General features: G+C 41.6%; 1 protein-coding gene across 2 annotated transcripts in view; it reads right to left on the bottom strand.

Moving 5' to 3' along the window:
• Dus4l (dihydrouridine synthase 4 like) overlaps positions 1–14,358 on the bottom strand; it is a 62,906-nt gene that overhangs the window by 30,251 nt on the left and 18,297 nt on the right. The window contains exons 1-5 of one of the 2 annotated variants that reach the window (XM_021179044.3): positions 11,544–11,583; positions 11,196–11,319; positions 7,723–7,823; positions 3,648–3,798; positions 1,064–1,199 (exon numbers count right to left, since the gene is read on the bottom strand). In XM_021179044.3, coding sequence (XP_021034703.1) covers positions 1,064–1,199; positions 3,648–3,798; positions 7,723–7,823; positions 11,196–11,287 — 480 coding nt within the window. In that variant the 5' untranslated portion in view covers positions 11,288–11,319; positions 11,544–11,583. Of the gene's footprint in view, positions 1–1,063; positions 1,200–3,647; positions 3,799–7,722; positions 7,824–11,195; positions 11,320–11,543; positions 11,584–14,358 lie in introns of those variants that run through there. The other variant, XM_085830287.1, reaches the window with a different exon arrangement.

Here is a 14,358-nt window from a genome sequence, read left to right on the forward strand (position 1 = left end):
AGCACAAACCAACAATGGATGAAGGTGGAAAGGAGACAAAGGGGGACAGAGATTTGGGATGGGTGGGAAGGGACAAGGGGGGCAGGGGTAAGAGTAAACAGAATATACATGTATGAAATTGTTTAAGAAGAAATTCAATTACAAAAAACCTATTAAAAATATGCATGCTCCTGTTGTTCTCTGAGGTGCTCCACCCAGCAGCTGACTCAGACAGATGAAGACACCCACAGCAAAACAGTGGATGGAGCCTGGGGACTCTTATGGAAGAATAGGAGGAAGGATTGTAGGCCCTGAAGCAGATAGGAACTCCACAGAAAGGCCTACAGAATCAACTAACCTGGACTCTTGGAGCTCTCAGTATGAACTACCAACCAAAAACCATGCACGGGCTATACCTAGACCTCTCTATACATTTGTAACAGATGTGCAGTGTAGTCTTCATGTAGGTCCTGAACAACTGGAACAGGGGCTATCCCAAAAGCTGCCTGTACTTGGGATATTTTCTTCTAGCTGGGCTGCCTTGTCTGGCCTCAGTGTGAGAGGAAGCGCCTAGCCTCTTGGCTAGACTTAAAGTGCCAGGGCAGGGAGGCCCCCACTCACTCTGAGGAGAAAGGAGAGGGGATGGATTGTGGGAGGGGGTGATTGTGAGTGGGGCAGTGAGTGGGATGTGAAGGGAATTAGTAAAATAAATAAATAAATAAAAAGTTTATGCACACTCTCACAGTTCATAGAAACCAGACTACTGGTATTTAATTTGTATTGAGGGAAAATGTGGAAGCTAAAGAATAGCACACAGTTTTAACCTCGCACTCAAGAGGCAGATGGGCAGGAAGATCTCTGAGTTCAAGGCCAGCTTCATCTACAGGATTTTTTTTTTCCAAAACACAACAAACAACAACAACAAACAACAACAACAACAGTAATCACTCCTTAGATCAAGGCTATTGTCTCTGTCACTTTCTCCTGATCAATTATGAAAATGCTATTTTTGATGCTAAGAATAGTACATTTCTCCTTGTGAATATTAACGTCGACACTTTTTTTTATAAAGAAAATTAAATACCAATTTTAGTTTTTCATTCTCTTCCATGAATTTCTTGGCAGCCTTATTGGTATTTTCTGCTTGAATTTTAAGCACTCCTTTGTTTGCTATTTCTTTTGCCAGCTGAGTAATAAGCGTAACCAGACGTCTCAACACTCTGAGGGGAAAAACAAACGAAGTTCAAAATAATGCGTAACTAGATTAATCATCAGGAACTCTGACTCGAACACAAATAGCCATTGTCAAATAATTCCTGTTAGATCTACAGAAATGGTGGTGGAGGCGACATTGAAATGGGACATTTCCTTTTTGCTATCCAAGTCTGTCAGCTAAAACAAGCTGGGCTTCACTCCTTTGCATCCTCTGTTGGAAGGCAATCATTAGAATACAGAGCTGGAGAGCTGTCCTTGCCCCTGGCCATCTGCAGCTTTGGGAAAGCTAAGCTGAGGCAGTGCTGGAGAGCTCGCCCTGCTGGTGCGGGTGCTGGTGCAGGAGAGTTGGCTGACTGACCAACTCAACTACCCCCCAGGCCCAAACCCCAATATCCACCCCATCTATGATCTGCTGGGGTGTGTGAAGGGAAGGGTCCTGCAGACCCAAAGCTGCAGGATCTCCATGACACAGGGTAACAGGAAGATATCCAAGAGGAGTGCACGTGAGGATCCAGTGTAGATAGTGTAGCAAAATCCAGAGGCTCAAACCAGACCACTCATTGTGATGGACATTTGCAAGTAACAAAAGGGTATATACTACGTGACACACTATGACACACTAAAGTTTCCACAACAAGATTTTTTTTTTTATTCTATCTTCTTTCTTTGTGTGTGTGTATGTGGGGGGCGGGGAGTTGCAAGGGTAAGGGCGGAAACAAACACATAGATGGAGTGGTCTCTCACAGCTTCTTGCACACAATGTTATTTCCCTTTTATAAGCCATTAGCCTAAAGTAGTCAAGTGACATTTCAATTAATTTGTTTTTTTGAGACAGGGTTTCTCTGCATATCTCTAGGTGTACTGGAACTCACTCCCTAGCCTGGACAAGCATTAACCTCAGAGATATGCCTGTCTCTGCCTTCTGAGTGCTAGGATTAAAGGCATGTGCCACCACTGGCTTCTGGATTGTATTGCAAGGTCAGCAAGAAAAATCTCTACTTTTTTTTTTTTTTTAAATTGCAGTTTAAAGATCATTTTATAAGGGGGCACAAGTCAAAAATAATGAATATTGACATGTTCACATATAAGCCCCACTATTAGATGTTAAAATTAATCTCTTCAATTATTCTTTTAGCAGCTATTTACTAATGAACTACTATGTTAGGTCAGAGGGTCATAGCCAAAAGGGAACTTAATTCTTGCCTTCAAGTTTAAGTCCTAGTTGGAGATATTTTTTTACTTTTATGTGTTTGTTTATTTTTGTTGTTTTCAAGACAGGGTCTGACTATATAGCTCCGGCTGTCCTGGAACTCACTCTGTAGACCAGACTGGCGTTGAACTCACAGAGATCTGCCTGTCTCTGCTTTAAACCCAAGCATGGCTTCTAGCTGGAGATATAAACAGTATTTAATTACAGTTGTGAATGGCACTAGAAGTTGAAGTGAGGACTTAACAGAAGATCTGCACACTTTGGAGGAACTGATGGCCACAGGGCTTCTTTGAAAAAGCTAAAAGATAAGTAAACGTTAAATAAAAAATAGAAGGTCAGCTATGGTCAGCTTAGCCTTTAAACCAGCACTTGAAAGCAGAGGCCTCAGATATCTGTGAGTTCAAGGTCAGACTGGTTTATACCAACAGGTTCCAGGCCAGCCAGGGTCACACAGTGAGACCCTGTCTGTCTCAGAAATAAAACCAACAGGGATTCAGCTTCCCAAGTCCTTCCCTAGCGCCTGGCTTTGCTGTCGGTCTTTATCTCAGTGTGCCTGCTGGGTTATGTGCTTCCTCATCCCTAATGATAACTATTCTGCAAACCCCAGTCAAACAAACAAACAAAGACTGGGAGGACAAAGGAGTGTTTTAGAATAGTTTGTAGGATGACTCAAGTGGGAAGAGCAGAGATATTTCATAAACAATAACTTTTTTTTTTTTAAACAGGAGAGTGGGAATGAGATGTACTGTATGTATCGGAGACCAGCAAGAGACGGATCCAGAAGGTGAGCCACCTGATCACTCAAGGCCGTCTGCGGGCAGCAGATCTACGAAATCTAACTTCCCCCTTATTTTTGAGATTGTAATTTAGTTACATGTCTCCTTTCCCTTCCCTCCCTCCAAACCCTCCCCTATATCTTTGACAATTTTCCTTCAAATTCATACCCTCCTCCCCCCTTTTACTAATTGTTATTGCATCTACATACATATATATTCCTAAATATAGCCTGTTCAGTCCATATACTGCTACCTGGATGTATGTTTTCAGGGCTGAACATTTGGCATTGGACAACCAATTCATGGGCTCTTCCCTTCCAAAGGCAATGTCTTCCATTCCAAGCGTTCTTTAGTGTGACTAAGATTTGTTACTTGAGTATATCATTTGCATTCTTTTATGAAGATATCAATGAAAAGATCTTAGTGTAAGTGGAAAAACAAAGGGGAGTTCTATGAGTGATACTTACAGCCAAAAAAATAATGAGAATCCAGAAATATAAAGATTTCTTTGAGACCTGAAGAGCTTCATCTGTGTGTGCTCAAAGGCACTCGGTCTGATGGCTGAGTTTTTCTCTACAACATTTGTGGACGAATACTTTCTTACTTCTCTCACGGCATCTGTTACAAGACAGAGAACGCTACTTTTAGTTTTTAGGAAAACCTTTTCTTTAAACAAGAAGGAGTTGTAGAATAACCTACCAGCCTTTTAAATAATGGACTTTAGATATGCCTTTCTTTCTGTCTGTCCCTCTTTAGTACCTGACAGGGTATTGAGCTTAAAGATGAACGTTTGTAAATGGATAGTAGTGGCAAGTTATGAATCAGCACTATAGCATTTAAAAATCATTCCTCTGGGGCTCACTTATCAAGTCTTGATCTACTGTGAAATATTATCTCTCACTCTTTCCATTTCTATGCATGACTAAAATTCAACTTGCTGTCAGGAACAGATATAATCCAGCCTTTCTTAAAGTGCCAGCATCCTATTATACTATTACTTTGTATAATCGAGACTTTAGAACTGTTTCGCTTCATTGACATTTCTATTTGCACAGACTTAGTTAAATGAGATGCAGACAACGCTGCATTTACTTGACAGCAGTTCACAGGCACTATCTCTGAATCACACCACCTTTCTCTCACTCCAAATAAAATCCCAACAAAGCACTGCACAAGAAGGGTTCCATTTTCTCACCTCACATTTGTATGCCATCTCTTTGACTGAAAATCTTTATTTCCAATACCATTAGGCATCCTAGCTCACTTTCTGTGTGTTGCAACATACGCAAAGGTAGTTCTTTGTGTTGTTTGTTGTTTTTTCAGAGAGGGTCTCAGTGTAGCTCTGGCTGTCCTGGAATTCACTATGTAGGTCAAGCTGGCCTTGAACTCACAAAGCTGCACCTGCTTCTCCCTTCCGAGCACTAGGATTAAAAGCATGCACCCACCACCCGGCTGCATAGTTAACTTTTGCACATGGATTATCTGGCAGCTGTGTGGTAACATGTTCTGCCTTGGAGATGGAGTTCCCAGAGTCCATCAAGGTAAGAATAAACAGACATGCACAGATGCAAAGGGTAGTTCACCTACTAGCACTAGCTAGTCCTTCCTCGGAATCTGGCTTCCCTTTACCTGCACCTCACTGAAAGAACAACTGTTTTATTATAAATTTCTTTTCTTTTCTTCTTCTTTTTAATTTTTCTTTCTTGCTCAAGTGAGTGTAAGCTGGTTGGATAAATATAGCCAAAAGAATCCACTACAGTTCTCTTTTCTTACACACGTGTCAGCTTTCAGTAGACATTTTGATACCTTTTAAAGAGTTGAGGCTAACATTTGTCAAACTAAGAAAGACAGAATGCCATTCCAAAGTTATTCAGGTAGTTGGTAGCTCAGTAATTATCAGTTCTCTCTACTTCTTTACTCCTTTGTTGTGTTGTTATATGGATGAGGTTTCAGTGCACAATGCTAACAATAACATACCATGACAAATACTGACATTTTCAAGTAAAATACAAATCCATTCAAAATTTGATGCAATTTCCTTCTTGGGGTTGGGTTTTTTTTTTTTTTTTTTTTTTTTTGGTTTTTTGAGACAGGGTTTCTCTGTGTAGCCCTGGCTGTCCTGGAACTCACTTTGTAGACCAGGCTGGCCTCGAACTCAGAAACCCGCCTGCCTCTGCCTCCCGAGTGTTGGGATTAAAGGCATGTGCCACCACACCCCGATGGGGTTTTGTTTTGTTTTGTTGTTGCTGTTGGTTTTGAGACACGGTGTCACCATACAGCTCTGGCTGTCTTTGAACTCACAGAGATCTATCTACTAGGCTCTGTTTCTACCTCCTGAGTGCCACCACACCCAGCTTCTCTTCCGGTTTTTAACAGTTCTATACTCCTTCCCAGTGGAAACTGTCACTTTTGTAAAGAGGATCAACTGTATTTCAAAGATTGATGTTCAAGCCGGGCATGCCCTGTCTCGAAAAACAAACAAAAAAAGATTGATGTTCGGAACAGACTGTTTTACATAAACCGACATCAAGCACAGTGGTGAAGGTTCCCAGTGGCAACAGTAAACCCACTTAACCCACAACACGAGCGTTAGGAGGAAGTTCCTAGGGAAAATAGTTTGCAAAAGCTAAAGTAGCAAGTAGTGACATTTGCAAGAAGTGGGTAGGCAATCTTAGACACGTCACTTGCTGGCCTCGGTCGTTTCTAAAAGAACATGGTGATTATGAAGGCTTGTGGAATTTCTGCTTTGGAAATCTTAAAGCTCTACTTTTAATGTATGAAGTATCATTACCAAGAACATTTCTAACCTGCCGAAAAACTCATTCAGGCTGCATATTTTCTGTAAAATGTCTATTATCAGACATGCTTGGATTTGGGCTGTTTTTGCTGCTGTTGTTAAGAATTTTGAAATTTCAATGTTTTAAATATTACTCAAATGTAAACATGAAATACACTTAAATTTTATACATGCTTTATAGCTGTAAGCCTGAAGTTAATTCCAGACAATGTCTTTACTGTTCTTGGATTTGGACTCTATCATACAAAATGAGGGATAAGATTTTCCACCGATGCCAGCATGCTTGTGCAAAAATGTTTTCGATTCTTTAGATTCAAATTTTTAAATTTAGAATTTTTAGTTAGGGATGCTCAATCTGTCCTGTACACATCTATAATCTATCATATGAATTCAAAATTTGAAGAATTTGTCATATTTGCTTTGTTTTTCAGTCCAAAGTCTCTTTGATATTTTCTCCTAAGTATCTTGGTATGCATCTTCTCAGATATATCCCTATGTAAAAACTATTAGTAACTTAGTTTTTTTTTAATCCAAGGGATAGACAACTAATCTTTTAGGCAAAGGGACAGGCAATGGATGTTTGTCGGGCTTACCTGCTGCAATATTAAACTCTGGAGCTGTCTATGGAAATAGGCATAGGCCATGTGGTGTTTGAATAGGTATAGTATCCAGAAACTCATGTTTGAATGCTTGGCCCATAGGGAGTGACACTATTAGGAAGTGTGGCCTTGTTGGAGGAGGTGTGGCCTTTCTGGAGGAAGTGTGCAACTGTGGAGATGGGCTTTGAAGTTTCCCATGTTCAAGCTACTTCAGATCAAGATGTAGAACTCTCAGCTCCTCCTCCAGCACCAAGTCTGCCCGGATGCTGCCATGATTCCCACCGTGATGATAACGGACTAAACCTCTGAAACTGTAAGCCAGCCCCAAGTAAATGTTTTCCTTTATAAGGGTTGCCTTGGTCATAGTGTCTCCTCACTGCAATGAAGCCCTAACTAAGGCACACCATATGCAAAAGCAAGAATGGTGACGTTTCAATAAAACTGTGCCTACAGATATAGGCTCCTGAACCATAAAGATGAAATACAATACTGCTATCACAACTAAAACAAAAATTTACCAATATTACCTAACAATCACTTAATATTAAAAAAAAATGCAGTAGTCACTAAAGCTGTTGCTTTCAATCAGGTTTCAGTGAAGTGAAGTGAAGACTCACACTTGTCTAAGAATCTCTTAAGAGTCTATTATTCTTATTCTACTTGTTTGTTGCAAATAAGTCAAGCCCCTGGGTGCCCAGGACAACACTAACAAAGACTTTAACTGTCTATCATCTGCCAACTTGAAAGGCCACTTGTTACATTGTATCTAAACTTTAAAGTAACCTAGAAAAGGTTAAGAATCACTGCACCAGCCGGGCGTGGAGGCGCACGCCTTTAATCCCAGCACTCGGGAGGCAGAGGCAGGCGGATTTCTGAGTTCGAGGCCAGCCTGGTCTACAAAGTGAGCTCCAGGACAGCCAGAGCTATAAAGAGAAACCCTGTCTCGAAAAACCAAAAAAAAAAAAAAAAGAATCACTGCACCTGAAATTTGAGTATATAAAATAGTACCAAATAGGTATCAAAATAGCCATAATTACCTTAATATCAATACATAAAATAGTCTTTCAATATCTCAATAACATCAACCTAACCAATCAAAACCCGGATAATTTATTGAAAAGAACTAGATTCTAAGTTAGTACTTACCTAGAAACAGAATGATCAATAGTATTATAATGGTAAGAAAAGCTTTGTTCCAAAAACTTGCAATCTTACCCCAGACACTAAATGAAAAAATCTTCTGCCATCTGTAAAGCAATACAATTAGATTAGATGAGCAAATGACCAAACAACAAACAAACCAAGAGCTGGTCTTGAACTGTTGTAAAATACTGAAATATTTTGATAATAGTGTGACAAAAATGAAAGACATTTAATTTAAAAAGTGTTTCATCCTCTTTCATGACATCTTAACTCATGAAATAGAAAATAATATACTATGATATTTGATGGTTTAAATATTCTAAAGTGACAATAACTTTTTTGTTTTGTTTTTGTTTTTTTCGAGCCAGGGTTTCTCTGGATAGCCCTGGTCATTCCGGAACTGTAGACCAGGGTGGCCACGAACTCAGAGTTAGGCCTGTCTTTGCAATCTGAGTAGTGGGATTAAAGGTGTGCGCCACCACTGCCTGAAATAAAAATAACTTTTAAAGTAGAAGTTCTTTTTCACGATGAGCAGAACCTTGGAAAGAAACGTAGGCATGGGTGTGTGCACCCGCACGCACGCACGCATGCCTGTGGACTCCACAGTCTGAGGTCAGAGACCAATCTGAGAGGTTGTTCCTTAGGAGCCCAGCCTGCCCACCTTGCTCAGAGATCCTGGGACTCAGTGATGGGCAGGCTGGCTGCCTAGTGAGCTCTAAGGACCTGCCTGCTTTTGCCTCACCAGCACTGGGATTATTCGCCTCTGCAGCCAGCACACCTGGCTTTTCCCCACGGATTTTAGGAATCAAACTAAGGTTCTCCATCTCGTATGGCAGGCAATTTACCAATCTTACCAGCCCAATAGAAAATTCTTAACCTGTCACATCTTGGATGAAAGCTATTTCTTTTTCCCTAGTTAGAGAACTGTCTCAGAAATGTCGGAAGTCTTTTGATCTAACAATTAGGAACACCTAATTCTCTGTTTATTAGACACAGTGCCTTGCTGGGGAGCCTCTGCTGGCATGGAACTTGCCAGAGCTGCGTCTGAAGTTGCAGTCCTCTTGCTTCAGTCTGTAAAGTGCTGCAGCTAGACGCATGCGCGGCCATGTCTGGCTCCTGCAGGTTGATTTTTATGTGATGAGCTTCTATCATCTACACTAAGTAATGTAACGGAAGTAATTTCTTTCTTTCCAAAAAGGAATCTGAAATGACTGAGATATGGCATATATGCAAAATGAAAAAAAAAAACAAGCTTGTACAAATAAACATTTACACATGTAAATGCTCATCTAATTTACCCATTACCTAGGCCAAGGTCTGAACACAGAGGAAATGAGATGAATAAACAGTCTAGACAGAGTGATCGGCATAAGCCAAGCCACAGAAGCGATGAGTTACAAGTGGCTGAGCCATCTGTCCTGTAGCTGGAAAGGTCTCAAACACTGAACCTAAGCATTTTAAATTCATAATACATTGGGTCAAAAGGAGGTATCAAGGTGATTAGTGTGTGAATATACTTCACAAACACAACTGACAAGTGTCACTTTAAGACATGACAAATTATTAATACAATCTGAAAGGAACTATCAGTAGTAGCTTCCAGCTGAAGGGGAGGAGACAGACACAGGTGAATCAGTGCTTTTTGCCTTGTTGACCAAACTCAAAGCATTTTCTATAGGCACTATTTAAATTTAACATTACAAACATTTTTTTTAAAAAAAAGAATATAAATGGTAATAGCTTGTTGTAGGTTCAAATGTAAATTCGTTCACCTCTTCAAGAGTCAATAAAAGAGGGAATGTAAGAACCTCCCAGAAGGGCCATCTAGGAGTTTTCAGTAGACTGAATTTAAGAGCAGATAATAGCTATTATTTATTGAGTTGATGTATTATCGGTTGGAACACATGCACCATCTCGTCTAATTACCACAATACCATATGAAATCTATACCACTATTACCAGGAAAACTGACCAGAGAAGGGAAAAATTTTTCTCAGAGTCATACAATAACAGGAAGTCAAATGAAAGCCGTTATTCTGAGCATGCATGTACCATCAACCACTTCACTATAGGAGAAAAGACTAGACAGACTAAATGAAGACTTTGAAAGATTATGACTGACATACACACTGTGGATAAACACATGGAGAGGCACAGATGATTCCTGTACATGTGTACCACATGTTCTTACATGACAATATTCATATGTCATGTGCACCGATTCACACTTTCATCTAACAGCTACTACATCAGGATGGGTACAAAACTGTAAATGGCAAGAAGAAAAAGACTGCTCTATCAATCCTCCTGATGACTTCTTTTATCAAAGCTCAAGCCTTGTTTAAAAATCTGTTGTGCATTAAAAAAAATGACTTCTTGAATATGTGTGAGACTGTCACAAGTAATACCAAATATGTCTGCTTTTGAAATCTGAGGTAGAAAGAACAGGGACAGCATTGTATGGCTGTAAGCTAAGGATCTCATCTGGAGTCTGACACAGACCAGTTAGGTGACTTAGGTGATGGAACAGAGCCTTTCTGGCCTTAAGCATGTGATCTATAGAACCCATGGTTGGTGGAAAGAACTTGGTACATCTCTTCCTACAGTATGAGTTACTGCTTCTTGTGAGGGAAGGAAAGGTCATGGTATGGAGACAAGGACAGAGAAGAGCTGCAAACCAAGCAGATGAGGAGTTTCAAGGTTTTGAAAGACTGCGTGGACCCTGAGCCAGTCCATTTTATTGTCCCAAGTAAACAGTTTTGCACCCATCCTTTTATTTCTCTGCTCAAATGCAGGGCAGTTTAGGGGAAGGGGAGGGAGAAAGGAAGAGGGGGAGGAAGGGGAGAAATGAAGGGGGGGGGAGGATGAAGGGGGAGGAAGGAGGGAGGAGAGAGAGAGATAAAATATAGATATATAGACAGGACAGATGTCCAAGGCATAACCATGGCTTTATTATACCTGTAATCAAGACCAAAAAAAAAAAAATAATAAAATAAAAAACCAAAAAACAAACAAACAAAAACTAGGTTCTTTTAAAAAAGGAGGTGAAAAATCTATTTGTACACATAATCAAGCTTTATATAAAGTAGTATTTTAATAGTTACCAGATAGCAAATTTGAGTTTCATTTTTAAAGACTACCTTTTATATAATTGGCTCCCATCTTTTATTTAATTATCCATTTGTTGTATGTATGTATGTGTATTCATCATATGTTTATGTGCGTGCATGGGTGTTTCTGGGCGTCCCAGGGTGGAAGTGTGGCAGTCAGAAGACAACTTTGTGGAGTCGGTTCCCCTTCCACCACGTGGTTTCTGGTAACCGAAATTCTCTCCCTTGGCTGCAAGGGCCCTTTACCTACTGAGCCACCCCGCCGGCCCTCCCAAAACTTTCTAACCTTACAAAGAGCATCGCACGCCGTAGCCTGAAGAAGCTAATCAAATATTTGGTACTGTTAAGGATCTGACGGTTTCCTACCTCTGAGGAGGAATAAAGGGCAGGCAGAAGATTAAAATGAGTCCTATTTCAGCATAAAGAAAGCTGGCAACGGCCGCCCATTGGATTGTCATCGTTTTGTTTTGTTTTTTTTTTTTCTTCACACCTATACAGAGAAAGATTTCAATTTTAGAGAAACATGGGTGAACGGCCAGACACGCGGCGTGGGGCCTGCCGGGAGTTCGCCTAACTCCGGGTGACGAGGCAGTGCGCCGGACGGCCCCGCAGGTTCTCCCCCGGCCCCGAGGTGGCTCGGGCCGCAGGACGCCGCGGCCCGAGCCGCCGAACGCGAGGTCAGCAGCCGGGCCGCCCGCCGCCCGTCAGGCTTACCCGCCGCCGATCGCTCCGCGTGCCCCGCCGCCCGCCTGCGCGCGCACGTTCCACGCCGCCGGGAGCGCGCCGGGCCCGGCTGAGGTCACACTGGCGCGACCGCGCCTCCCGCGGCCGTTGTTTCCTGGTGCGCGGCGTGAGGTGGCCGAGGCTCCTCCACGCGGGCTCGGTATCTCCGAAGGGCTGATCCCCGATGCGGCTGATGCCGGATGACTGGAGCCAGGGCCCGGGTCAAATCCAGCCAGGTGCCCTAGGGTAGTAACCTGCCTCCCGGCCCCGAGCTAAACTGAATTTAAGTCAAGGCCCAGGCCTGGGGGTCTGTGGAGCGGTTTGTGTTTTGCATGCTGTTTTCCTGGTCCTACCGTGCCCATAGGCAAGACCAGGCAACTTCAGGGAACTGCTGGGTCTACTCCTTTACCTAACCATCTTCCCTTAGGTAACTAGATAGGCCCCAGAAACCTTTGAGGATGGACGCCCTCGTGCTTGGTTAACTTTGCATTCCACCGATGGTTTCCCTGGTAACACTAGAAAGAAAAACCTAACCACTGCCTCTCCTTAGGCTTTCTGGTCAATTCCTGTAATATCCCTGCTCCAAGTGGAGACTTGGCATCCCGATAACATTACATACCACTGTCTCCTCCATCAAGCTGGCCAGGAGTTCACTATCCAGGAAATCGGATTCACTTGGAGATGTGTTAAAGGGGTTGGAGGGATAATTATTCCATTAATAAGACGCAGCACTTAACATCCCAAGATGGCACTCCTTGAAGGAGCTTCCTTCTGCCCGGTGGCAGTAGTAAGCTTGCTTGGTTTTCTGGGTTCTAATTCAGAAAAGCCTAACACCTGCCTCTGTTTTTCTTTAGTGGATAGCCAAAAGCCTAAGCAAGCTTTCTGCTGATAATGGGCTTTCTCATTTCTGAATGCCTGTCCCCTCCCGGAACTATTGGTAGACCTTCATTTCTGAACAAGGAAGTGTTATTGGACCCTTTATGCCTAAAGGTGTAACTTTTGTCTTTTTCCTCCTCTTCTCCATCCCCTTGGCTACCTTGTTTTTTTTGTTTTTTTTTTTTTGTTTGTTTGTTTTTAATTCCAAATTAATAGTACTGCCCTTTAAAAAAAAGCCTTGGCATTCTTTTATTAACAAAACTAGAAATCTAAAAGGGAACTCCAAATACTTCCAGGTTTTCAACATATGTGAATGCACTATATATATGTATATATATATATATTTCAATATTTGCAAATCTCAGAATGTAACTTCAAAAGGTTCAAAATCCCCTGTAAGGCTGTTGTGCAGTGGCTCAGATGCTTAACTTAATCATGACTTTTGAGCAGCCCATGCTCATTTGGGTTTGTAGTGTCCTTTTGCTAAGTGTCTATTAGAAATGTCTACGCTAAAATCTATGGTACGATCTTTAGAACCTTTTTTGCCAGTGTACATGTATATGGTGGTGGAGGGCAAAGGTGGATGGCAATGTCTCCCTCACCACTTGCTCACGTTTTCTGGTTTTGGAGAGTGTTTCTTACCTGAAGCTTCTGTGACTACATGAAACTCCAGCTCGAAAACAATAAACTCCAATTCTGCTTCATACTAAGCCTCTGAAATTCCTCCCCCCCCTTTTCTTTTTCTTTTTCTTTTTCTTTTTCTTTTTTCTTTTTTCTCTTGGTGGCACAGTCAAGAATTCCTGTTTCACCCAAGTAGAGGTCTCTGAAAAGAATTCACACGTGGGGTTACATCTCAGCTCTTACTGCCTTCACTGCTAACACAAACACTGTGCTATAGGATACAATTATATTGGGAACATTACATGTGAATAGGTAAGCACAGAATATAGACTACATTTCAGGGTTGGGATTACTTGCTTAGAGGTAGTGCCTTCCTGGCACACACGAGGCTTTAAGTTCAATCCCCAGCACAAAACAACCCCACCCCCCACCCCTCAGAAAACAACTCTCCCACATTTAAGTGAGTGCTTTTAAAAACTGTATCACAGCCGGGCGTGGTGGCACATGCCTTTAATCCCAGCACTCCGGAGGCAGAGGCAGGCGGATTTCTGAGTTCGAGGCCAGCCTGGGCTACAGAGTGAGTTCCAGGACAGCCACGACTACACAGAGAAACCCTGTCTCGAAAAACAAAAAACAAAACAAAACAAAACAAAAAAACCTGTATCATATAGATATCTGATCTTAAGTAGCTGGAAGAAAAATGCAGGCTGAACTTAGCACAGAAGGTTGGGATCTGCTTTTCCATGCTCATTTCCCACAGTCCACCTCACTCCAGTCAAGCGACTACTGTACTGTACGGCACTGTACATTCCCTTCAGAGTTAATGTGTAAATGCCGGAACGACGGCCTCACTTCTGTATTCATTTCAACTGGAAAAAAAAAAGTTATCTTTAAAACTGAATAAACTGAAAAACGAGAGCACAGATATGACCAAGAAAAAAAATAGCAGCCCAGTGCTCATGTTAAACTTGATTCATGGCCTCAAACAGCCTGAAGTAAACAGTTGGAGACAACTCTCCACACTCTTGCTGGTTTTGACATTCAGTAATATTTTAGAACTGAACCTTTATTTCATCCAGAGACTTCTTGTCGTCTACATGTTCTTCATTAATAAAAGCTGCTAGCAACATCGAGCCATAAAAATAATATGAAAAAAACTATAAAATTTAGTTTAATATTAAAATCTAGTTACTACCCCCCAATATTTTAAATTAAAAATTATAACCATGTACGATGTGTGGTATGTGGTGTGTGTGTGTGTGTGTGTGTGTGTGTGTGTGTGTAAGGGCACTGTGTATGCTATAGCATT

Source organism: Mus caroli, unplaced genomic scaffold (assembly GCF_978045245.1).
Source record: "Mus caroli unplaced genomic scaffold, Mus_caroli_1 scaffold_14, whole genome shotgun sequence".
Lineage (NCBI taxonomy): Eukaryota > Metazoa > Chordata > Mammalia > Rodentia > Muridae > Mus > Mus caroli.